The sequence below is a fragment of the Gavia stellata genome, chromosome 7, assembly GCF_030936135.1.
Source record: "Gavia stellata isolate bGavSte3 chromosome 7, bGavSte3.hap2, whole genome shotgun sequence".
NCBI lineage: Eukaryota > Metazoa > Chordata > Aves > Gaviiformes > Gaviidae > Gavia > Gavia stellata.
In genome coordinates this window covers 45,128,451-45,152,746 of record NC_082600.1, presented here as the reverse complement: position 1 = coordinate 45,152,746, position 24,296 = coordinate 45,128,451, and the positions used below count along the sequence as shown (strand labels likewise).

The window sequence follows — 24,296 nt, the reverse complement described above, 5'->3', positions numbered from 1 at the left end:
AAAATGATCTAGTGATAGGGTAAGTCTAAATTACAAATTTAACGTCCAGTTTTAAAATCCTTAGTTTTGTTTGTTAGAAGTACTTTAAATCCTCTCCCAGGAGCAACTATTCAACTGTAGGAGATTCAGATCCTTTTCCCCTACCTTGGCACTTCTTGCTCTCTCGGCCACACCGGGCACAACCTAAATGCCCTTCCCAGCACTTCTCCCGGGGACCCTGTCCAGAACAGAGTACCACTTCTCTCCCCAGAGCACTATGCCTGGTGGAAACGTGCAGCAACCACAGATAAAGCTTGTTTGCACCACATTTCAGCATGATCCCCTTCAGCAGTTCGCAGGGGGCAGACGGGATTACCATCCATGCAGCTGCACATTAGTGCCTTCAAGGCAGACAAATTGAAAGGGCTGCTGTCAAAAGAATTTTCTTACACATACCAGCTAAATTAAGTCTTCCACATCAAGAATGAAAAAAATAATTTTCAAACACAGTCACTGCTCTAGATAACATGGAAAAATCCTTCATCTGTTAACAGCTCTTTCCTGGAAAGATCTGAATATTCACATTTCCTAAATCTGCAATCCTATGATGTCACCCTCCTCCCTACATCAGTTCCTCAGACTAGTTGCAGAAGACAGGGGCTTTGGCGAGACCATCACCTTACGAAGCTCCCATGTACGAGACTCCTTCCAATTGTTCTCCCCCTCTGTGCTACTGCAATTGCGTCAGAGCCACTCTTGGTGCAGCCTGTGAACCAGGCAGCTGATTAATCCATGTTATTTTTGATTTCTTTTGAGAAGGAAAAAGGCATGGGGAGGGAGGCTTAGAGCACAGCCCTACAGGCAGGGCACAACCAAGAAGGGCAGCGTGGCAAAGCCAGGGGCAGAGATTCCAAAACGTACATTGCTGGCAAAGCCCCCAGACCATGAAATCATGCACTTGATCACCTACCCACCTTCACCTTCTTCCAGTTCTTGGATTATGGTATTCCTTCTTCTTAAGATTCCAGTAAGAACTGAGAGCCAGGTACTACCATTCAGTATTCACAGGCTGAAAAATCTTTCAAATGAAGAGTGGCATAAGTCATGCTCTGAACCTGTGTTTTTGAAGGGTAGAGAAAGTCCCCTTAGTCCTTTCTGGGCGATTCCTACATGCGATGTTTGATGAGTGCGCCTTCGTCCCACATGGCAGGTAACCAGCATAGCGTTAACTGATACCAGATAGGCCTTGGGGTTTTTAGATTAAAAAAAAGTAACTGATCACAACAAAGTATGGTTGCAAAACACTCTGGCTAGTCAGTTACCATGCAAGCTCTCCCCTCAAAGAGGAGCAACTCACTTGGTGAACCTACACCAGCAGCCAAGAATTATCATCAGACCACACGGCTCCTGGCCCACAGTGCCATGGCAGCAGGAACAGGAAACTGGATGAGAACGTTTTCTTTCAATTGTGAAAGTCTGAGGAGTGAAAAGGAGGGCAAGACAGAGCCCAGACTTCTCTAGACTAACCCAGAGATACTGCTCTGTAATTCAAATGAAATTTGAATTGAATTTGTAATTCAAAGAAAAGTAGTAGCTTCAACAACAAAAACCAAACCACAAACCCACAAGGAAAACCATTTATTTCATCTCTATTGTCTCCATGCAGAGCAGACCAATACAGATGAAGGGGGAAAATGCATAAGAGCAGCTGAAAAAATAGAGCTAGAAAATATGATTCTCTCTGCATTTCCAAAAGTGACAAATGTGGTGGAGTGATGCTCCATTTCCTCCCAAGGCTCTCCATTCTCAGCCCCAGGGCTGACGGAGTGGAAAACTAACCGCAAACCCCGTGCTACCTCGTACCAGGGTATCTTCCCAAGAACTGCAGGCTGTCCAGGCCTGTGGTAGCAGCCAAGAAAAACAACTCAGAAATTCTTTCTTCAGCATCATCCACCTCGCATTCCTGAACGCTGAGCACAAAATCCTGACTGTGGTTTTCAGTCTTGGCAAGGCTCAGTGCTGATGCAACAACGCCAACTCATGGGCACTCACCTGGCAATGCCTCAACTTAAATGCTGGCCTCATTTTGAGAAAGCCATCTTGGGGAACAGCTGGCACATCTTTCTGTGCCAACCCGCTTCCTCCAGAGCCCTACTATGGGGTCTGCTTAGCTTCAGCCCCTGGAGGGGAGGAAAAAACACCCCAGAGCTAGAACTAGAGGGTTAGCACGCTCCCCCAGTCCCTGCAGGCTAATCAGATTAATCCTCTTTTCAGGAAAGCAGGAAGCGGATGCCACCTTCAGACTTTGTGACAACTGAATGATAGAGGGAGTAGCTGGCAAAGGAAGGCAACTTTGTGAAGAGGAATAAAAAAATTGCACTAGGCCTCCCTCATTGTTGCAGTGAAACTAGTTACTGATGTAAGCCTGGGGTAAGGAAAGCTGAAAAAATTTTAGACAGCAGTTCCTGGGCAGAGAGAACTGCAAGCATGAGCTCTCCAGCGATCTCTGAAAAGTAGGACAGGAGCTGTCATAAAAAAAGAACTGTGTCAACAGTTCAGGAATCTCTTAGGGAAGTAAATGCCTCTGCTGCGGGCAGCATACCTGCCTCATTGCCCTGACCCAAATCGCCCTCTCAAGGGACGAGCCCTCTTGATAAGGCCCTGTGCAGACTGGAGAGCTGTACTGATTTACAAAAGCTGTTTAAAGACAGAGCTGAGTTGGTGCAATTCACACTGTGGCACCTGTTTTGTGTCCAATGACTCTGCTAGTTCAATTAGACCTGGTTTTAAACAGATCAAAGCAAAGTGAGGATAAGCTCTGCAGAAAGGATGATCGAGTAATTGTGCACATCTCTGTGGCAACAGAACAGCCCTGTGGAACGATGGCCTCGTCAGCCCCGTGAGCTGGGATGTGGGCAAAGCACTAGAAACATGATTTATTTTTATTGGTCTCAAATTGCAAAAAATTTTGTCCCAAGTGTCACACAACAGAAAACTCCTCTTAAAGCATACTTACTGTCACCCTTTCATATCCCTTTCTCTCCTTACTTAGCACACAGCTTTTCCAGAACCATTTTTAAAAATCTTTTCACCAGCAGTTTCACCCTTCCCATTTCACCCTCCCTCCAACATTCTTTGCTGCTGTGCCCCTTCCTTTAAGGGCTGTCAGTATTATATCTTATCCATTCATCCCCAACAGACTAACTCCACTGTGAAGTAAGAAGCCCAGAAATAGGCTACCATCTATATTTTTGGTTACAGCACGCTCTTAAATAGTCTACACCGAACAGAGGAAAAGCTAACCAGGTGTTATTGGCTGCTGCCCAGGCTGTAGTGTTCAACTATTGCCCAAACCGCCCAGACCTCTGCCATGACAGTCTAGGGCTGCTGTAGCATGCCAGGCAGGGCTAACATGCTACACCTCAAGGGAGCTCTGAAACGTGGTGTGGGGCAGAAGGAAGGTGATTCGGGTCTCGAGAGCAGGCTCAGAGTCATGTTCGGCTAACGGCTATGAGGAGAGGGAGCTCAGTCGCAACAACTACATGGCTTTCCTTCCAGATGTATGTGAGCTGGTAGTATGGCAATAGAATAAACATTTACTGACCATTTTTCAGATAAACAGTTAGACTGTGCTGGCTACTGGAGTGGTTAGAGCTGAGATAAGTAATCTCCAAGCTGAGCCGTTTAATTCTAGTGACCTATCCTAAAGTGCCTCAAGCTTTTGGCTCGATCTCAACATAAACAAATACAAAATAGACCAAAGAGGTGGACTGCTGAGGCTAATACTACCTTTAAGAACAAGTGATGTCAATGAAAAGCCGGAGATCAAGTTGGAAAGGGTCCCTTCCCCTCTGTCTCATAGCACCGTAACTTCTCACGGGTAGGGAGTCCTGGCTAAAGCTGTTAGTTTATTGTTGCTTTGCCATCCCTGTTCTGCCTCCAGCCCTTAGAGTGGTAGGAAAAGTCCTTCCTCTTCATCAGCTACAGGAATCGCTTCTGTTGTTTTCACACAAGAGCTTGGGAGGTGCAGTTCCATCAGAATGAACTGAATGAAACATTGTCCATTTGCTGTGCAGCAGTTGTTCAGTTCATTTCTGCTCACTGTATCTTTTGCTTCATAAAAAAAACAAAACCCAAAAAACTAACGGAAGCCCTGATGTGTGGATTTTAGCAGAACAGGGATAGGAGAGCCAGGGAATGAAGTCCTGCACACCCAGACCTCTTTCTCACCTGCTTCTCATACTAGCAGCCAGATCTGCACGCACACACATAGGAAGTAACATTAGTGTTCCTTATTGCTTTGTAACAGCTCAGAGTCACTGTGATGGCTCTGGGAGGCATCGTGAGGTCTGCGCAGAGGTCACTCGGTTGTGAGCGAGAGTAGCACCATGACTGTAATGCCTGTACACAGGAGCAGAATTTGCTGCAGGGAGTTCCTGGGAAAGAAACAGCAAAATTAGGAGGAGCCATAGACCAATCCCAATAGGCAGCAGTGTAGAGACTCACAAATGGTTTGTTCTTTGCCCTTCCAAATCTACCACAAGGAGAACACAACAGCTGTATGAAGCCACTAACACAGCTGAGAAGACTCTTTCCCAGCACCCCAAGCAAAGAAGTTGTCTATAAAGTGACAGGTATTTGTTCCACTCAGCTGCAAGGCCCAACTTCAGGTTTCAAAATTTAAGCTGGTTCAGTTCATGCAGCTACCCAGGTATCTATTCCTGTCCTTTCTCTCACAAGAGAGACAGCACTTGTGCAGCATGTTCACATATACTTTAGGGACCTCATCCAGCTAACAACTACAGTTACAAAAATATTAAAAAAAAACTGGTAATTTTGCCAGTCTTTTAGGACCATCTCAGGTTTATGCTGGATTGAAGTGACTATGTACCTACCACCTCTGCATACTCTGTCAACAGCTCTGCCAGCACTAGAGGTTACCAACCCAAAAGCAAGCTCCCAACTGGTCATTAATATTTCTCCACCAGAGGTTCCTGCCTCCTCAGATATAACTGTGGAGCTGGTTTTTGAGCACTTCCTTAACTGCTTCAGTCAAAATGAACTAGGTGAGCCAAGCCTTCTTATTTAAACTGCTGAAGTTAACTCTCTCATTACAACTGAAATAGGAGGGAAAATTCAGGGGCAGCTCTGCCAGCAGATCTGAGAGGGCCTTTACTGTGGTACAGCTGGATTTGGACCTGCTACAGCCTTAATCAGGCTGCAAGAAACTAGAATAATACAAATGATGGGAGGCCAAATATACCAGAATATATATACCAGTGTAGAAGAGAGATGACTGAGGTGGGATACAATAACAGACTGTGAAATGCTGAATGATAAAGAGAAGAAAACTAGTATTTTCTACTCACACAGCAACACAGCAGCATCTAATCAAAATTAATAAGCAAGAGGCTAAAAAACAAATAATAAGAAGCATCATTTAACACAGTGCAGTCAAACTATGCAAACTTGCTGCCAAAGGCAGATCGCAGAAGCCCAAAGTAATGAATACGGTCAAAAAGGGATGAGAGAAGCATGCGAAGGATAGGTTCACGTGTGGTTATCAGACACATACCCCTCTATGGGGCCCTGGTTCAGACAGTCCCCAAACCAGTACATGCCAGAAGCCAACAAGACAGACTGGGGAACAGGTCACCTTACTGGGCATGTTTCTGAGCAGCCTGCTCTAGCTGGTCATGCTACATACCGCGTTAGCACAGTCTTTGGGACTGACCCTGTTGAAGGTTCTCATGTTTTATAGGGTCTTTGTAGCCCCGTAAACACAATAGCTAGCACAGCAGTCTATCCAGATTCCAGCCTTGCCCATGGGATTTGGAAAGCCGGCATTCACGTGCTCCCGGAAAAGGCATGGGGAAAGGTTATATCCCTGCTCCCTGGCAGCAAGAATTGCTGCAGCAGAACAGGAGGGAGCACTTACCAAGGATTCTTTTCCTCCAGGAGATCAGGCACGACATTTACCAAGGCAATATACAGAAATCCTCCAGAAGTGAAAGGGAGGATCCAGGCTACCGTTTCCCCTGCAAATACAGAAAGCTTTTGTTATTACTTAGACAAAGCCATGGGAGAGAACAGAGAAGGGAAAGAAGATACACACATGGGGACGACAGCCGCACCCTCCTATTCCTACAGAGGTCTCAAGGAGCCTTACCTGCTCCTTTTGGTGACTGAGCACATATTGCAAAGCAGGCTCCTAGAATCCCCCCCAGAGCTGTGGAAAGCTGCATCTTGGCTGCACTCCAGCGGTCAAAGCCAGCCCGAAGTAGGATTGCAAAGTCTCCAACCTAAGAAAACCAAGAGCTGACAGTTAACGAATATGAACTTTCTCAGCCACAAAGGCCATCCGTAACAAGACTGTTTCTAGTTTTCCATGTTGCCAGTCTCCCAGAGGGAGTAGCTTTCAAACGGACAAGAAAATGTTAACCAGACCCAGCCCTCCTCTTAGTAGATGAAGCACCCTTGTAACCCCTCGTGATGGCAGGATACAAAGCCCTCTCACCTCATGTGGGATTTCATGCAGGAGAATGGCCATTGTGGTTAGGAACCCAACCTGTAGCAGAGGAGAGAAGGTGATTAGGAAACAGTCCCCAGCTCTGAGATGAGACTTTCATCAGCATGTCGAGGCCCCCTTCTCCAAGTTAAGACTTATTACTTGGTTTACAACTATTCAACAAAAGGGCAGATGAGCTAACCCTTCCCCTAATGCCAGTACAAATTACTAACATGTCCCAAGTTTCAAGAAGCTCTGCATCAGAGGGTCAGGACAGGCCTGCTTTTTACTGTAGACTCCATTTTCTCAGGAAATTTCAGAAAATAGAGGAGGGAACTCCTCATATCTTTGGGTATTTTGCATGCATCACACTTGAGAACAGACCTCTCCAGTTCAGTACACAGCTGGTGACAGAAACCTTACCTTTCTGCTGACCAGGAAGCTGGCTGCTACTGCCAGGCCATGTGTAAAGTTATCAATGGTGTTGGCCAGCAGATTGAGGTACCCACTAATCTGCAAAGAGAAGGAAAAGCCCCTGATAAAGGAAGAGACATAACAAGATAAAAGAAAGCACATGGTTTAGACACAGGTTATACAGAGTCATGATCAGATAGGAAAGGTCAGGATATAGCACTTCTGGTGAAGATTTTAAACTATGTCAGTGCTCAAGTACCAATTAAATGTTATGTTCAGTTTTAGAGCAAACTAAGTTTTAGGGTAGGCAAGTATTGTCTGAGATTAGGATAATCATCTTATGCAAATGACAGAGGGCTTTAGAAACAGAAAACAAAGAAAGCCAAAATGCAAGAATAGATCTGATTCTAAATTGAATCAATTTTAGGTAATGCTGTCTAATTTACACAGGTGACTGGCTTCAAATATGACCTGACTTTGTTTTCTAGTCATGTACTTTAATATCTAACTATTAAGTATCTCCTCTTCAAAAGCTGGCAAGAACAATGCAACAGAACAAATGTTGCCAATATTTCTTTTTATAACTAAACAAATCTTCAAGCATTGTACTAAAAAAGCTTGTGCTTGTGGGTTTGCTTTCCCTTAACAAAGAATAAAAAGAGAAGATAGTGATGACAGTCACCAAAAAACCACCTACTAGAAGGCTGGATAGCATGTATATGCATTTGCATATAAACACATTTCTTAAAATTATAAGCATAAAGCAGCTTCCTTCCTCACAAGTCCATCTCCATATTAGACTTCCATCATGATAACTATGGTCATCTCCAGACAAATTCTGAGTATTTTACCTAAAGTGATTTATGAGGGTACCACCCCAGCTGTTTTGCTCACAGGTTTTGGGGTCGTCCCCCCCCCCCATCAGATTTAACAAAAACCACTGCGTGGGGGTCCTGAGATACTGCAGTTCTCTCTAAGGCACTGCAGTTTAAATTATTATCAAACTGGGTCTTAGCTAATACATCAAGCTGTCTCTGGACTGCAAGAACTAAGCTGGCATACATTAACTCCAGATATAGGGCAGCATCCAGTGAGTGGAGAGGACGGACTGTCTAGCAGCTGTGGGGCATTAAGCTCTTACTTCATCATAGCATCAGGTGCTAAAGTTCACCTGGAAAAACACAAGGGTTTCAGGAGCCCTTTTTGGTCTTCTGCTCTTCCCTGTTTCTATCAAACTCTGCTTGGGGCATCTTTTCTTCCTGCCATCTGTATGCCACAGCTCAGGTGGGGCCTTCTGTCAAGCCTCTCTCTCCAAAGCATCACCTTTTTGCAGGGCACTTCTACTGCACAATCTCAGGGCATCATTACAGGCTATAAACTTTTAAAAGTGCATTGATGATTAAATAAAGAATTAAGCAAAGCCTAACTACAGATCACGTTTAAGTAATAATCTAAGTTACATCTCCACAATGGATGCAGAAGTTCCCTGCATGTTTTTGTAAGAAGGGGAACACAAAGTGATGCATACAGGCAGACCCATGACCACAGCAGTTTTACTTCTCATTCCTCATTTTCAGTCAAATATGACTGTCTAAAATGTCTCCTTTTCATGTTGGGATTTTATGTGATTGTGTTTTCCCCACAGGCTAGTAACAATTATTCACAAAAGTTTTACACAAAAATGCTTTCCCATACTACTGTATAGGGAAAAAATAGACTTCATGATTAAAACATTATGACTTTTTCTTGTCAGTGGCTTCAGCAAAAGCTGTCACTGAAAGAAGCAAAGCCTTGGAGTGCTCAGAAATAAATTGGGTTGATTTGACAGTTATGAGCCTCTGACATTTACATTCTGCAAATTCCTAATAGGATGTTCTCGTTGCTCATAAAGAGCACAGCCAGATGAAGTGTTTATGTTCATGCTTCAGAATTAATGTCACTGTGCAATAAAACATACTTCTGCAAATCAGCAAGGACCTCATGTGCCACAAGGAAAAAGAAAGAATAAGCAAGGCAAAAGTACTCTACAACGTTTTTACTTGTTGAGGGAATAAAGGCTGCAATGCAGGACAGAACTGATCTATGTCTGGGTGCAAAGGAAGCCTCCCACCTGCAGTTTTCAAGCTAGGACAAATTATTACAGCAGCAGCTAAAGAGCAGAAGTTCTAATCTATATGGACAAAAGGACAACTGATTACAGCTTACTAATCATTAAGCCCTGAAAGGTGACTTTGTTTAAATAGTATCTTTCCCTTTTTGTTTTCTGAAAAAAACAGGATTACTGAGTGAATAGTAGAACCAAAGAAGCGTGGCTTGCTATGGCTTTCTCTCTTTTCTTTGCAAGCACCTACTTTGCTCGCTTCCAGCCAACACTGTTTCCCTGCCTGTCCCTTCCCCACTCTGCGCTACGTGACAGCCACTTCCCCACGAGGCAGGGGCAGTGAGACTTACCTGCTGATCTGCCAAACAGGCGGACCCGCCAAGCAGCCTGCAGCACCTAAGTTCTGCCAGAGTTTTTTTCCTAAGTTCTGCCAGAGTTTTTTTTCAACAGGGCATTAGCTTGCATTCCTCCTCTACCGCTGTGCTGATTTTTATGGAACTTGCAGAAATTTGATTACCCCCAAGACTTCTATCCTCTCTTGAACTCAAGTAAAATTAATTACGGGTTCAAAAGTTATTGAAAATGAAGGGCAGAACAGATGGACAGACAGATGGAATGACTACTTATGTTGTTGCCTAAGGAAACAGGCTAACAACGCAGGAATATCTTGGTAGTTTTGGCAATTTCCCCCCTTACTAGAAAGACTATTAAAATACTAGATTATGTGCTCAGAAGGTAGAATTTTGAAACTACACATGTTAACTCATTAGTTTCTATTTCATGCATATTGACAACAATCTGTAAGCCTGAACAGACATTAGGATTTTAAAGCTAGAAGGGCTCTCCATGGCTGTCTAGACCTTCTACATAACACAACTGAAAGAATCTCATTCAATTTCTGCACGACGCCCATAGTTTCTTAACCTATAGTGTCCTTTGTAGAAAGAAGCTTAAACCACAGCTTAAAGCCCACAAGTGACAAAGAATCTACTATGTCTCTAAGGTAAGTTGGTCCACTGGCAAGTCACCCTCGGTTACAGAGTTGTCTTTGATTTCTAGTCTGCTACTGTTTGCTATAGCTTTAACTATTCAAATTTAGTCATGACTCTTACATGGGTATTTGTATACTTTAAGTCACCCCTGATCTGTCACGTCTACAGACCTGAAGAAAATCACTTATCACGTACTGCAAACCTAAAATAATTATTTCAGTTCTTTCCTGACCCCTTTACAAATTATCAGTAGTATTTTGGATATTGTGAATAACACTAGTGGAAAAAGTCAGATAGCTGTTCCATTACTGCTATACAGGAAGAGGAACACTTGCCTCTTCTCTTACATACTATTTCCTACTCACCCATCCTCCTGGCTGTAGCATCATAATGGAAGAATGTGTTCAAACAATTTCCTACTGTGATTCTCATACCTTTTTCCAAGGCATCGACTTCCTAGAAACTGTCCCTATCTTGTAAATATGATCTGCATTCTTTCTTAATCTATTCCTTAATATTTGCATCTAACAAAACATGTTAAAAATTCAGCTGTTTTGATGAAGTTATTCAGTTTAGCCAGTATCACTGACCTCATGCAGTCACAATGTGCCATTTAAGTAATATAGTAGTATCTGCAAATGTGAAGATATACTGTTTTTATAAATAATCACTTAGAAAAATCATAAACCACCCAGATTTGAGGGGGGCTGCATTAATCCAGTCCCTGTTTATAATATAGTACAACTGATTTTTAATACAGCTAATATTAGCAAACTTGATTTCATGAAGTACTAGTTTTATTAGAATGTGGGGAGAAAGTTATGTTTCATATACATTTGCCAGGGTCATTACCTTTATCAAACATCCTTACGACTGAATAAAAGGCAGGGAAAAATGTCTGGGTGACAAGAATTCATCTTCCATAAGAGCACATCAATTAGCATTAATTACATTATGATTTTTTACATTAGGACCGGGCCCTGAGCTATTGTGTCCCCCATCAGTGTTTCACTTCTACTTGAAATTAGTGGTAGACTAACCAGCCTCTAAGTCCATAGTTCCTTACATAAACCTTTCTAAAATAATGGCACATTTCATAACCCAGTAATCACAGAATCATTAAGGTTGGAAAAGTCCTATAAGATCATCAGGTCCAACCATTAACCCAACCCCACCATGCCCATTAAACCATGTCCCACAATGCCACGTCCACACATTCCTTGAACCCCTCCAGGGATGGTGACTCCACCACCTCCCTGGGCAGCCTGTTCCAATGCTTCACCACTCTCTCAGTAAAGAAATTTTTCCTAATATCCAGCCTGAACCTCCCCTGGTGCAACTTGAAGCCGTTTCCTCTTGTCCTATTGCTAGTCACTTGGGAGAAGAGACCAACACCCACCTCACCACAACCCCGTTTCGGGTAGTTGTGGAGAGTGATGAGGTCTCCCCTCAGCCTCCTCTTCTCCAGACTGAACAACCCCAGTTCCCTCAGCCGCTCCTCATCAGACTTGTGCTCCAGACCCCTCACCAGCTTCAACGCCCTTCTCTGGACACTCTCCAGCACCTCAATGTTCTTGTAGTGAGGGGCCCAAAACTGAACACAGCATTCGAGGTGCGGCCTCACCAGCACCGAGTACAGGGGCACGATCCCCTCCCTACTCCTGCTGGCCACACCATTTCTGATCCAGGCCAGGATGGTGTTGGCCTTCTTGGCCACCTGGGCACACTGCTGGCACATATTCAGCCGGCTGTCAACCAGCACCCCCAGGTCCTTTTCCGCCAGGCGGCTTTCCAGCCACTCTTCCCCAAGCCTGTAGTGTTGCATGGGGTTGTTGTGACCCAAGTGCAGGACCCAGCACTTGGTTTCTTCACCACTGTCACCTCTGGAAACACCAATGCAGCACCTTGCGGTTTGTGCAGTGTTCTGTACAGACTACATGAATGTGACAGATATCAAAAATACCCAGTGACCCTAGCGTATCTTTCACATTGTGCAGGAAGAGCTATAAAGTTACAGCAAAACAGATTTAAAATAGAAAGACTGAAGAGCCTCTGACTGACCACATATCCAGGTTTGGGCTGGTTCATGCAACCACACTTTCTGTTCATAGTTACTCTCCTACAATCTTGCACATTTTTATGGCCTTTCAAACTCAAATTATAGGTCCTCCTTCACCAAAGCGGTCGTCTACTCTCTTGCTTGTAATGTTCACCCAGACAGGGATTTCTGTAGCGCAAAGATAGTAACATAAAACTGAAAGCAAAGCCAATCTAAAGGTTAGCTGCTGCCCAATGAAACAGTACGCCTTTTCCCTCCTCCACCTCCAATCCTATGAGCTTGCTGATCTCCCTTATCCCAGCACTACAGGCTGCCTGTCTACATGCCAAGCTGATTCAAGAAGCTGAGCCAGGAGAGAAATAAACCTATGGAGGGGAAAAAAAAAAAGGAAAAAAAAAAGGAAAAAGATAATTTTTTGCCTGTTTAGCTCCCTGAATAGGCTCACTGTGGGGTCAGGGGGTCAGATGAGGTCCAGTGCAAAGGAAGTGACAGGAAATACAGGTTTGGAGGCAGAAGTGGACAAGAGGCCCTTTTTGGCAGCAGATAAACTGCTAATCTGAGAAACTGAACTTTAAAGTTTTACTGCGGATAGCTTCAACTGCCAAAATGCTTCCAAAAGGTGCCTTAAAAAGGAAACATGCAGCTCACAATTGGTACAATGCAGACACTAGAGAACAGAGAAATCATGGCACAAAAATTTAAGCAAATAAAGATATAATGGCTATAAGATATAGAGTAACAAAATGTGAAAGCACTGTACTTTGATCTCAGGATTCAGCCAAAACGCACATCATCAGACTTACGCCTTCACAATAGTGACTTTGCCCCTTTTGCATAAGCTGCAGTGCAGATTTTCTCCAAGTCCACTATTTCTTCCCCACTGTGACTTGGACAGACATTTTGACAGAGCAAAATTAAGCTCAACTCACTCAAATACTGAGTTCCCCACTCAGGCACAGTTCTTTCCACAGACAATTCATCCTCCTGACTGAATTTTAAAATATGTGCCCCAAAACCGTAAGTTGTGAAGGTCAGTTTGTGGGTCGCTTACCTTGATTCTGTTGTCTGTTGGACAAGACTGGAAAGAGGAGCCATTACACTGAGTTGAACCTGTTCCTGCTCTTTGGGATTGGCCTGCCATCTTCAGCAGGGGGTAGCCACTTCCATTGGGAATCTTTCCAGCTGGTGCTTTGGATTCGCAGCCCTAAATTAGGGGAAAACAACTTGTCACTGCCTCTTTGTCAGTGATGAATGAGCATGAATCAGGGTCAGAAATCCAGTCTTCACCCTTAATCCTTTTGTCCTTACAATACAAATCACCAGCTTTGGTACCCCAGTTTAATAACTGACAACTGCCACAAATGAGACAGATTTCAGAGAGCATCGTGACATCTGCGCTGTGAGACAGCAAGAACAAAGACTTCCCCAATCACCAAGAGAAGGAAAGTAGAGAGAGGAGGCACACCCCCTTGGCATAAGCCAGGTTCTTCTGGAAAGACAAGCAACTGAGCCTGCCATTCCTGCTAGCAGTGGCTGCCCAGAGAAATACAACTCCATCTGGGCAAGGGTTGGGGGAAAAAGAGTCTTGCTTTCCCCAGCGCATCAGAATATCTAAGTCTAGAGAATTATTCTACAGCTGGGGTTGTCAGCTTCCAAACAGCAAAATGTTCATCTCGGACTTCAGTCTCTCTGTAAATGAGATTCCTTTCAGACTTTAAAGTCTCATGTTGAGCCAAAGTAATACCCAATTGCTCTTATGCAGTGCCTGACCTGCTGTTTCACCTCTCAAAAGTCATGGCACAGCAGGGACTGAACAGCCTATAGGAGCTGCTGCTAGGAGTTATGCAGATGTCTAAGGACTAGCTGCTCTCCTCTATCTTGGAATTACCTTCTGGTACCTCTCTCTATGTTGCCCCTTTGCAGCTGGGTGACTCTCCTCTGAACCATTACTTAGCATTACCTGGCCAACCATAAACCCCTTCTACCACACAAAGTTACCTGAACAAATGCCTGGTCCAGGCCAGTCCTAAGAAGAGTGGGCAGTGAGGAACACCTTCCAGAGAAGGCTGGTCTTTGTCCTGACCGAGGACCCAGAAGGGGATTGAGTCGCAATGGCTCAGTGGAACATGCATCAGCAAGCTGTCATCCCTCAAAGCTTACTTGAGCAACAGCCTCATCTGCAGAGCGCTCCAGCTCCCAGCCCCCATAAAGGGGGAGCTCTCTTTCACACATACCACATCAAGAACAACACCAGCCTAGAGGTGAGAAATCTCAGCTAAAACCACAAAACCAAAGCCTGGAGGTGAAACACCTTCTAGAGCTCAGTGTCAAAGAAGTGGCAAAAAGCTCCCAAAGGGCACTGACAAGCTACTCACGGCTTCATCAGGATCATTTGCTGAGCCTGCCAGGGCAGATGAGGTGTTTAGTACAGTGCTCCAAACATAACAGCACTCCCTCCCCTCTGGCTGCTAACTTACCACACCAGGGCACTCCTTCTCTTCTTTCTCTAGGAAGATTTTCTCTAGCACCAGGAAGGTCAGGAAACCAATGATCACCCAGAGACCCAGAAGTTTCTGCTGCTGAAAGCTCTGCCCTTCTCCTGAGGGACAAGAGAGAAACCTTCATGTCACTAATCAAGTACACAGTGTTTCCCACATGTGAACCTACCCCACCCCAGACAGTTTAACCAGCAGTTCAAAGACAAAAAACAAGTACGGACAATGGAAACACCTCCTGTGAGGAATAAGGAGCAAACATATCTCACAGCAAATTAGTTTAACTTGCTCATTCTTGATCTAACAGATATCCTCATCTCAAGACACTCAGAGTGAAAGCCCCCACCCCTTTTGCTTCAGCAGTGCAATCCAGAGTATTTCCTGACAACAGTGGGAATTTCCCTGAGCTCCAGAGGCAGGCAGATTACATCCACAAAAATCCTGCAGCTGTATCTACTGAGCAGCAAGCCCTGACATGAAATCTGCCATTAGTGGCAGAAAGGGGAGGGTGAGTCTGCAGCTCCACACCTGGGCAAGTTATTAAGCCCAAAGCTATAAACTTTCTTTTCAATTACAGCCAAGCTTGTGAGATAATCATCCATTCAGCCTGGCTGCAGAAACGAAGATTGCATTGCAGTGGAAGAACAGAATGACTCCATAATGGGGCTTACACGGGTCAAGGAAACCTTTATGCTTCAGGACAATCTGGCAGAAGCAAACAAGCTAGAGCAGGAAGACCAGAGTCATTTGGGAATCACTGTCGAAAGGGGAAAAAAAGGACAGCAGGTTCCGCTGGCAGTGCCAGAGCTGTGAGGAAGAGGAGGACCAAATCCCCAGCAGATTTGAGATCCCAGGGCATAGGTGCAAGGAAGTCTGGGAAACCCAGGGCATCCTCTTCCCTCTCTCACATTTTCAGCAGGGAAATGATTTCTTGGCTTCTCAACAGGTGCAATGCAGCGGCACTTGCCTTCTATGCTATCAGTTTGCTAAGTGGAGAGATACAATCACTACAGGTTTCAACAACACTGGCTATCTGAGTGGTGAAGGAGATACACCGATACCACAAGCTCTACCCTGATACCACAAGCTCTATCCCAACCCAAACAGTGTTTAGTTCGCTGGCGAACACAGGTTTCTGTCATTCGCGTTTCCCTTTTCTCCCCCTGCCCCCCCCCCCCCCCCCCATTTTAGTCACGACTCTATGGACAATTTTCCATGACTTTTCCTTGAGCAAAGATTGAGAGTGCAACACATTTGGGCTCACATAGATCGAAGTACCCAGCGGAGGGGCCCCAATTAGTCCCAAGAAAGAGGCTCTAGGAGTAACACTGTTATAGGGACAGATTTATAGACAAGATGCATCTGATGGGGCAGAATCCCCATCTGAGGTGGTGCACATGTTCACGTATCAGACCACACACATATTCATAACTTCCCATCAGGTTAAAGAAGCATTCCTTTTCCTTACAGGAAGGACAAAGGAAAATCTACAGAGATTTAGAGGAGTCCAAGGCACGATAGGAAAAGTTGATAGACAAGAAATCCATTGCAAGTTACTAAACATAAAGAAACCATGGCCAACTCAGGAAGCCTGCAATCTCAAAATCTTTGGAGGACTGCAGAGTACAAATATGAAGTATTACATCTGTTTTTATTGTTCTTATATCCTTCCCTAGGCATTTGCTTTTACACATCATTTGAAAGAGAATACCAGCCTAGACCAGTTTTTGGGCTGACCCAGGCTGGCTGGTCTTATGTTTTCGAGATGGAACAGACTCAAAAAAACGTAGCAATAGGCATAGCACAGACCACTTCTAGGCACATAAGACTTTCATACCTGTCGTTGCACTGCATGTGTAGGCCCAGGCTTCGGGAAGCAGGTGTAGAAACACATTTCCCAGTAGTCCACCAATTGCAAAACTCAACAACTGCTTCAAACGGTGTGATCCAGCTAGGAACAAAAAAAAAAAAGAAACAAAAACTGATCACAACTCAGCCAGGAGCCAAAACATCTCCAGCTGAGATTTTGCACAAAGAGACCTAAATTGGAAGCATCTGCAAAGCAAACTTTCTAAGGAGAGAGCACAAAGCTGGAGTGCATGAAAAAGCTCTTGCACCGCTTGGCTACGACAGCAGTGTGTGGGAGGGTCCTGGACCAAGCAGGGTGCAAACCAAACAATACTCTTTGTACAAGCTCCATCCAGGGCTCGCATTTGTCCAAGGACTCCCTATCAAATTGCCTGGTATGGACTAAAGCACCAGAAATGGACTGTCTATTGTAAAGGACAGTATTTCTGTGACAAGGTCTTGTTCATCACTGTGCTGTTCAGTCACAACCCAGGACTTTTGGCTTTAGAAAGGCTAATGCAGGTAGCAGGCTTACCTTCTGACCGCAGAGCAGCTCCTGTCTCAAACGGGATCACCAGCAAGGGGAAGACCCCACTCAGCCCCACCATGAACGAACCGATGAGGGAACAGATCCAGGCATCCAGCCGCTCACTGCTGAAAAGGTTTCCCCAGGACTCTGTCTCCTTCTCGCACAGAGGACCAGAACTAGCAGCAACATGACTCCTCGGGAGCTGCTGAGCTTCACAGGCCACGATCAGAAACAAGGAGAGCGTCCCATCAAGAAGCAGCTTTTGTTTTGTCATCGCTAAGTGGTCTCAGCCGGGCTGGCCAATCTCTGAAAAGAGCAGGGGAGAGCGGTTCCAAGAGCGTGCCCAAGACTCCCTCCCACCACCCCGGAGGAAAGGCCTCGGTCACGCCACACCCTCCCTCAGCATCTTAGGACAGGTATGTATGCCCATAAGGAACATCTGAAACTCTTCCCGATTTCAAAACAGCACTAAAGGACAGAGAGGTTGTTTATCCTCAGGTGTATGAAACTGCACATAAGACATCTTGTGAAAGAGTCTGGCTTTTAGCATCTCCCCTCAGGTGGACTGGACAAGGACTCCAAGTACTCTTGTCCTTGCCCTTCAGTGTCCCAAGGCTTCAGAGAAAGGTATTGACCAGAGACGCTCCCCAGATAAGTCTTCTCTTTGCCATGGAACAGCATCCACGTAACAAATTAGGACGCAAGACATTGCAGCATAATAGAGGTCCATAAAATCATGAGTGGTGTTAAAGACAGTGAACAGGGGTAGATTATTCACCGCCTCTTCAGACACAAGTGCTAACAGCCATCACATGAAGCCAGTGAGGGTCAGCTTCAAAACAAAACAAACAAATGTGACTCTTCACCAGCAGGTAACTTGTGTGGTAGTACTTCCCCAAAAATGATGGAAAATTTTACATGGATTCAAGAGAAGAGAGGACAAGTACTAGAAAGGCAAATCTATTGATTGTTCATGGCTAGACAGCTCACATTAGGCTCAGGAAATCCCCTTATCTGAAAGGAGCTGCAAGAGTAGTTGGAAAAGATCATGTATACTTGTCCTAGTTTTATTCTTTCCTAGAAGGATACTGGGTTAGATGGTCTCTTAGTCAAAATCAGCATAGCTGTCACTAAGTCACAAGAAAACTGGAGAGAAGCAGGCATGTCAGAAGAGGAAAACAAAGATAGTTACACTTTCATGGGCAAACAGGAAAGGAAAGCAAATGATGCAAAGGCTGACGTTCAAATGCACCTTCAGTCTCCAGAAAAAAAGTGAAATGTGACAAGCAAAATTAATTTGGAAATGGAAGAAAAGAGTGGGTTAGAAAAGAACGGCTTAACAAATGTTCACAAAACAGCTGATTGAGAGGGAATAACAGCATTCACCTGAAAGCATGTAAGAAACCAGTCAAAGTAATCTCTGAAGCGTTAGTGACCATCTTTGAAAATTTACAGGAATATGGGAAGGCCACAGAAGGCTGGAGAAGCATCATGCCTCACCTACCTTTATAAAAAGAAAAAAAAAAGGTGGGAGAAGACTTAAGTTACAGACCAGTAACTTCAATCCTCTGAAAGATTCTTGATCAAGTTAAATGATCAGTTGGTAGTTACCTATAAGATAAGAAAGTGATAAAGATAGCAAAGCATTAAGTAACAGCCAGAAAGGGGCCTGAAATTATCAAGACAAAACCCAGGATGTTGCAACCAATCTAAGAGCTCACTGCAGCTGAGAAGGGCAGTGCTGCCCCTTGTCGTCCCCCCCATCCCCTCATGAAGCATCCCCTCCCCATGCTCATGCCTGACTCCATGAGTGAGCGGGGTCAGAATAAACTAGCAGGAAAAACTACTTTTTTAAAGGCTTGGTCCTTTTCCAATTTCAGTTCCTGAACTAGATCACTGCAGGAGGAAGGCCCAGCTGCAGTGAGCAATCAAAAAGAAACTTAAAGGACAGAGGCCCATGGCTCCTGTGAAGGAGGACACTGAGCTCCAAGCATAGTGACCACGGACATCAGGAGCAGGGAGGATGCAAGAAGGAACCAATGAAGACACTGGCTTGGCTAGCTGTGGAAGAACCACTAAAACTTTTTGTGCAAGATAATATCTGATCAAGTGTAAACTCTACTGACCCATACAAAACCCATTACTCCCCCCCGCCCCAAGAAAAGAGTCTTTCAACATAGCAAGTTCAAACCAGCTCAGGATTTTGTGGTATCTTATTGCAGTGTTTTGCTCTGGCTGCAAGGACCCTGGACCTACCTACAGCATACTATCAAACCAATTTCAGTAAAGATCAGTACAAAACAGTATACTACGGGGCAGGGGAAAAAAAAAAAAAATCAAATGGACATGACAAAACAGTAACTCTGACACACCAGGGAAAAAAAAAAGCATACATGCATTACATTGATTCAGAAGTTAATTCCAAGCCAGCAACATAAGCCTGCTGCAAAGTAGGCAAATGACATCCTGAGACATATTAGTTAGCTACTAATTGTAACAGAGAGAAGGTGTACATTGTAGGTGTGACACAAAAACAGGGTTTCCTTTCTGCTCCACACAAGTGAGACTTTAGCCAGCAGACCATACCCAGCCTCACATACTCTTCCTTATAAAACAGATACAAAAATCAGAGACATTCCAGTGGAAATAAACAAAAAATAGAGTGTAGAAAGCACGACCTGGAAAAAATGACTGAAGGACCTGGGTGTGTTTAGTCTTAAAAAGATAACACTGAAGGGAACAGAACAGTCTGCATACATTAAAAGTCACAAAAAAGGGGGAAAGTGCTCAACTCTTCTTCCACACTGTAGCATCAGCTCAAATGGTAAACAAGATTCAGCCTGGATATGAAGAAACAAATTTACATGGTGCCAAAGCGGTGATATACTGAAACAGGCTATCTATGATACAGAATCTCCAGCACTGTTTTTGGTGGGTTTTTTTTTTTTTTTGAGAAAAAAGAATACACACCTGATGCAGATGCCAGGCCCTCTGGCTCCCCTCACTGGGATTCAGGCTCCCCCCACAGCTATGCAAACAGACACACAGAGCTATGCCACAGAATGCCCCAAATGTCTTCTTGAAAAAAAAAAACAAAACCCAACACACAAAAAGTTAGGAAGCTCTTAAAATGTTCGCTGTCCCCTAATTGAACAGAGTTTCTTCTGTCCCAAGTACCCATACAGGCTGAAGCCATTAGCCACAGAGGCATCTGTACAGGGAGGTGACGGGACTCTTCAGGCAGATTACACCAGCCACAGCTTTCCCTCTGCTTACTAGCTGCTGCATAACAACCTGCAGTTAGAGAATTTCCTGCTTTAAAAAAAGAAGGGCACCCCTACCAACTCCAGAGCGGGCCTGACGGATGTCTTCTTCCTTTATGACAGGATTAGACCTAGAAAATGACTGAGAACACCTTACTGTGAAGAGCAGAGCAAAAAATCAGGATTTATACAACCACCACATGCCTATAAAGAGGCAACAAACACACACAGTTCTCCACATCTCAGCAAAGATGGGAAGTGGCACAAACTGGCCTCTTCTGCAACACTACCACCACAAAGTTAACAGCTTTTGAGAGTCAGCCTGGAAAAGAAATCACTGCAACTGATGCAACAGATCCATTTCTTCCATCTCGTTCTCCACACTCACAGCCCACATCTCCCCCAAGAGACACCGGAAAGGGTCTTTGAGACTAAGTGACCGAAATCCTGGAGAGAGGCAGTAGCACACAGGACAAAGGGCATGTCCCAGGACTCTGAAAACAGGCTGCATACCTGACTTCATGTCCTTGGTCCAGCAGTGGAAGAGACCAGGTTCCTCCAAAAAGAGATGGTGGTGGACAATAAATGGGCATAAAGGGGTAGAAAACTGATTCCCCTAACTCACATTTGTATCAGTCAACTTTCTGTGGCCCATGGGTCTTTATTCTCTCGTTACTCACCCAAGGGAAACATAGGACATTTCTTTACACCCGTGCTGCCTGACCATCATTACCTTGTGGCTCAAGAACAACCCCTATCTCATGCAATAAATTCCTGATGCTTATAAAACATCTACGAGGAACTTGGTGCATCATCCAGGACACACCTGCACTGATCTTTGTGCCCAGCTAATTATTTAGAGGATATTCCCAGCATTTGCTTCTTCCTAACATATCATAACCACTTGCTCTAAAAAAATGCATTTTTTATCTCTTTGCTTCTCTCATTACTACACGCTCCTCGTGAGACATTAAGTTTACTTAATGTTTGTAAAGTCTCTAAATTCAAACTGGCTGCTCCTAAGACAAATACTTAAGGGGAAGAAAAGGAGCAGTCAAGATGTAGTCCTAGGATAAAAAAAGCTCAAGAGAGAAAATAATACCCTGCCACTATAGTTGCAGAGGGTGGAAGAAGTCTTTATCTACCTGATTTTAGACAACAGCATCTGTTTTAGGAATCCAGCTAGAGGTCTTGAGAAATTTCTAGAGAAAGCACCTGTAGATTCCCAGAGAAGTCTGTGGTCACTACGAGGCAGAGGCATAACCATGTTTGTATGTTTTTCTCAAGAAGAGTGTTTGACCTATTTAAGAACATGAATGGGAGAGAAATAGCCAGTGCATCATTTACTCATCATTTTTGACAACGACACCGTTTGGGATCACAGCTCCCAGCCGTGCCGGATCAGAACCTGGTCACCATCACCACTGGCAGCACTCTCCAGAGTGCCACGTGTGCCACGCAAGTCTCGCAGCCAAGCATTCAGGAATCAGGTCTGCTCAGCTCCTTCTGCAAGAGCCTCAGGACTGGAATAACCATGAGGGCTTCCCAGCTCAGGAAGAAGAAACAAATGAGAATTTGCCATTTACACACCCCTGACTGGGTGCAGGGGGAGGCTGCACACCAAGCCAGGAGAAGAGCTCCTGCCCTCCTCCCGGGACGCTGCCGGGGCCTCCCCCACCTCACAGCGCTCACTGAGCACCTCAGTGGCAGGCAGTGCCTGAGAAAACACGGACAAAACTTAAAATGCCAAGGCAAAAACCCATTGGAAAAGAGAAAATAAAATATCGACACGAAGACGATTCTTGCAGCAACCCGCCTCCTCCCCTCCTAGACACTCTGCCTTTTCAGACCACACAGCTTCGTCTCTGTCTCAGCACAATTGCTCATTGCCACACAATGACATTTTAGATGTTGTTGGGGAAAAAAAAATGAAAAAGAAAAGGCTTTTTTACAAGTGTTTTCCCTGGAAGCCTGTTGCCTGGTCTTACAGTTGCAAAAGAGTACTGCATGGAATGGAAAAAAGTTATTTTCCAGGGAGGAAGCATAATTTTCAGCCAAAAAATTCTCCACGAGCCGCCTCCCTCCATTAGCTCCGTGGAAAGCTTTGCATTCCTCCTGGAAGCCCTGACCTCAGCAGAGGCACTAAAGGTCTCCAGTCCCCCCCAGTACTCCCTTCTCTCTCAATCACTGCCCATCTTTAGGGATTGCACTGCTCTGGTGGAACCCTTCCCCTTTCCCCCATCCCTCTCATAAAAAACCCACTTTGCACAGAGACTCGCATTTCTGCAAATCACGCACATCACAGCATGCGCAGCTAAAAGCTGGAGATGCACAGGGTTAAGAACAACGGGGTATCAGATGGGAACAGATTACAGACCCCGGGCAAACCTAAGAGCGGGCAAGGAAGCCAGTTAAAACACTGATGGAACACTACCGTAGTTTGGGAGACAGCGACGCCTTCCCCATCCTATCCAGGATGAAAGAGGAAAGTTTGCGGATCCGGCAAGTCTGCGGTTCACCCCCTCAGGGCTCGGTGGGATTTCTCTCCTCCCAGCCCACTCCCCGTGGCAGCCCGAGGGAGAGGCCGGGCAGAAGCCCCCCCCCCCCGAGCAGTCACCCCGTGCCGCAGCCCTCGCCCCGCCTGGGCCAGGCTCCGGCTCAGCTCTTATCTGCAGGCGATTTAACACGGCGGCCCCGCTCTTGTCATTGTTTCTAACATCACGGCGGACGGCGTCCGATGGGACAGACAGCGCGGCTTTTCCATCACAGGAATGCTGACCAGTGCAAAGCGAGACATATTTGCCGGGGGTAGGGGGGAACAGTAATTAACCCTGTTCACGCACCTTACTGGACCAGTACATTAATTGCCCCCCAGGGTCCCACTGTGGGGCCGCGCAGACCCCGGCCAGCCCACGAAGGCGAGCCGGGACACCTCCCCGCGCGGCGCGTCCCACGGGGGGGGGAAGGCAGCGGCCCCCCCCCGGCGCCGAGACCTTCCCACGGCATCGTCTGCCGGAGGAGCGACTTCGAAAACTTTCCCCACTGCGTCCCGCAGGGGCTGAGCTCCCGGCCCCGGGCACGCCCGCAGCGGCGGCCACAGAGCGCCGCTCCCCCGGCAAGCTGCGGCTAAGGCGGTCCCGGGAGCCCGGGGGAAGCCGGGGCCCCGGGAGCGGGCGGCGCGGAGCCCGCGGTCTCGCCGGGCCGGGGCACGGCTCCCGGCAGCAGCGGCCCGGCCAGGCGCTGCTCCCCACGTCTTTCCCAAACTTGCCCCGCGCTCGGCCGGGCCGGGCCCCGCCGACGCCGGACTCGGCTCCGCTGCGGGCAGCGCGTCCCGCCGCCGCCTAGGGCTGAGCTGCGCGGCCGCACCCGGCCCCCGCCGTCCCCCCTCGCTACCGCAAAGGCGGAGCGGGGGTAGCCCGGCGACCCCCCGCCCCCGGCTGCGCCACTCCCGGGCCGCGAGCCCTCGTTACCGTGCGCCGCCGCCGCCGCCGTGCCCCGGGCCGCCGCTGCCATCCAGCCGCGGCTCGGCGCGGGCCTGCCCCGCCCGGCGGCCCCTCAGCTCCGCCTCCCCGGACCGGCCACGTCGGTCCCGGCCTCCTCGGCAGCAGCGTCGCCGCCCCGGCGGCGACCCGCCGCCGCGCGCGCTTCCGGCTGCCGCCGCGGGGGGGCGGGCGCCGGGCGCGCTTCCTGCCGCCCCCCCCCCGCGCACGGCCCCCGGCGGCCCCGCGGGCTGGGCCGGGCCGGGCCGGGCCCCGCGCACTCCGCCGCCCGACAGCCCCGGCCGAGGGGGAGCGGCCCGAGCTCCGCCGCCGGGGCCCTCGGTGCCTCGGCCAGCCCCCGAGGGGCACGTCCTACCCCGCGGACGCGAAGTCCTTGCAAACAGCCCGGTACCGCTCGCATCTGGGGCAGATGGCGAGATACGTTTCCGTATCCCCAGAACGAGCTTCTGGGCTGTGGGACAGAAACACGCGTGCTGTGGAAGTCCTGTCTTTCCAGAATACGCTTACTGAGATCGTCTTCATTTTTTTTTTTTTTTTTAAACCTAAGTGGATTATAAATTCTTTGGGCTACAGATGTGTAAAGACAAGCACAGCAGAAACCTGGTTTT

The 24,296-nt window shown here is 46.6% G+C and overlaps 1 protein-coding gene across 2 annotated transcripts; it reads right to left on the bottom strand.

Annotated features, from left to right (window-relative positions):
* Positions 1 to 1,600: 1,600 nt before the first annotated feature.
* On the bottom strand, positions 1,601 to 23,676 carry SLC39A13 (solute carrier family 39 member 13). Of its 2 annotated transcripts, none has more exons than XM_059819364.1 (10): positions 23,659 to 23,676; positions 16,932 to 17,231; positions 16,386 to 16,499; positions 14,531 to 14,652; positions 13,105 to 13,257; positions 6,911 to 7,000; positions 6,497 to 6,547; positions 6,149 to 6,281; positions 5,918 to 6,017; positions 1,601 to 4,415 (listed from the first exon to the last, which is right to left on the bottom strand). In XM_059819364.1, exons 2-10 carry the CDS (start codon positions 17,197 to 17,199, stop codon positions 4,340 to 4,342), a joined length of 1,107 nt encoding a protein of 368 aa, XP_059675347.1. In that variant the 5' UTR covers positions 17,200 to 17,231; positions 23,659 to 23,676; the 3' UTR covers positions 1,601 to 4,339. The 2 variants fall into 2 exon arrangements, with proteins under 2 accessions (XP_059675347.1, XP_059675348.1); XM_059819365.1 differs by lacking the exon at positions 23,659 to 23,676 and adding an exon at positions 18,430 to 18,513.
* Between the last annotated feature and the right edge of the window lie 620 nt (positions 23,677 to 24,296).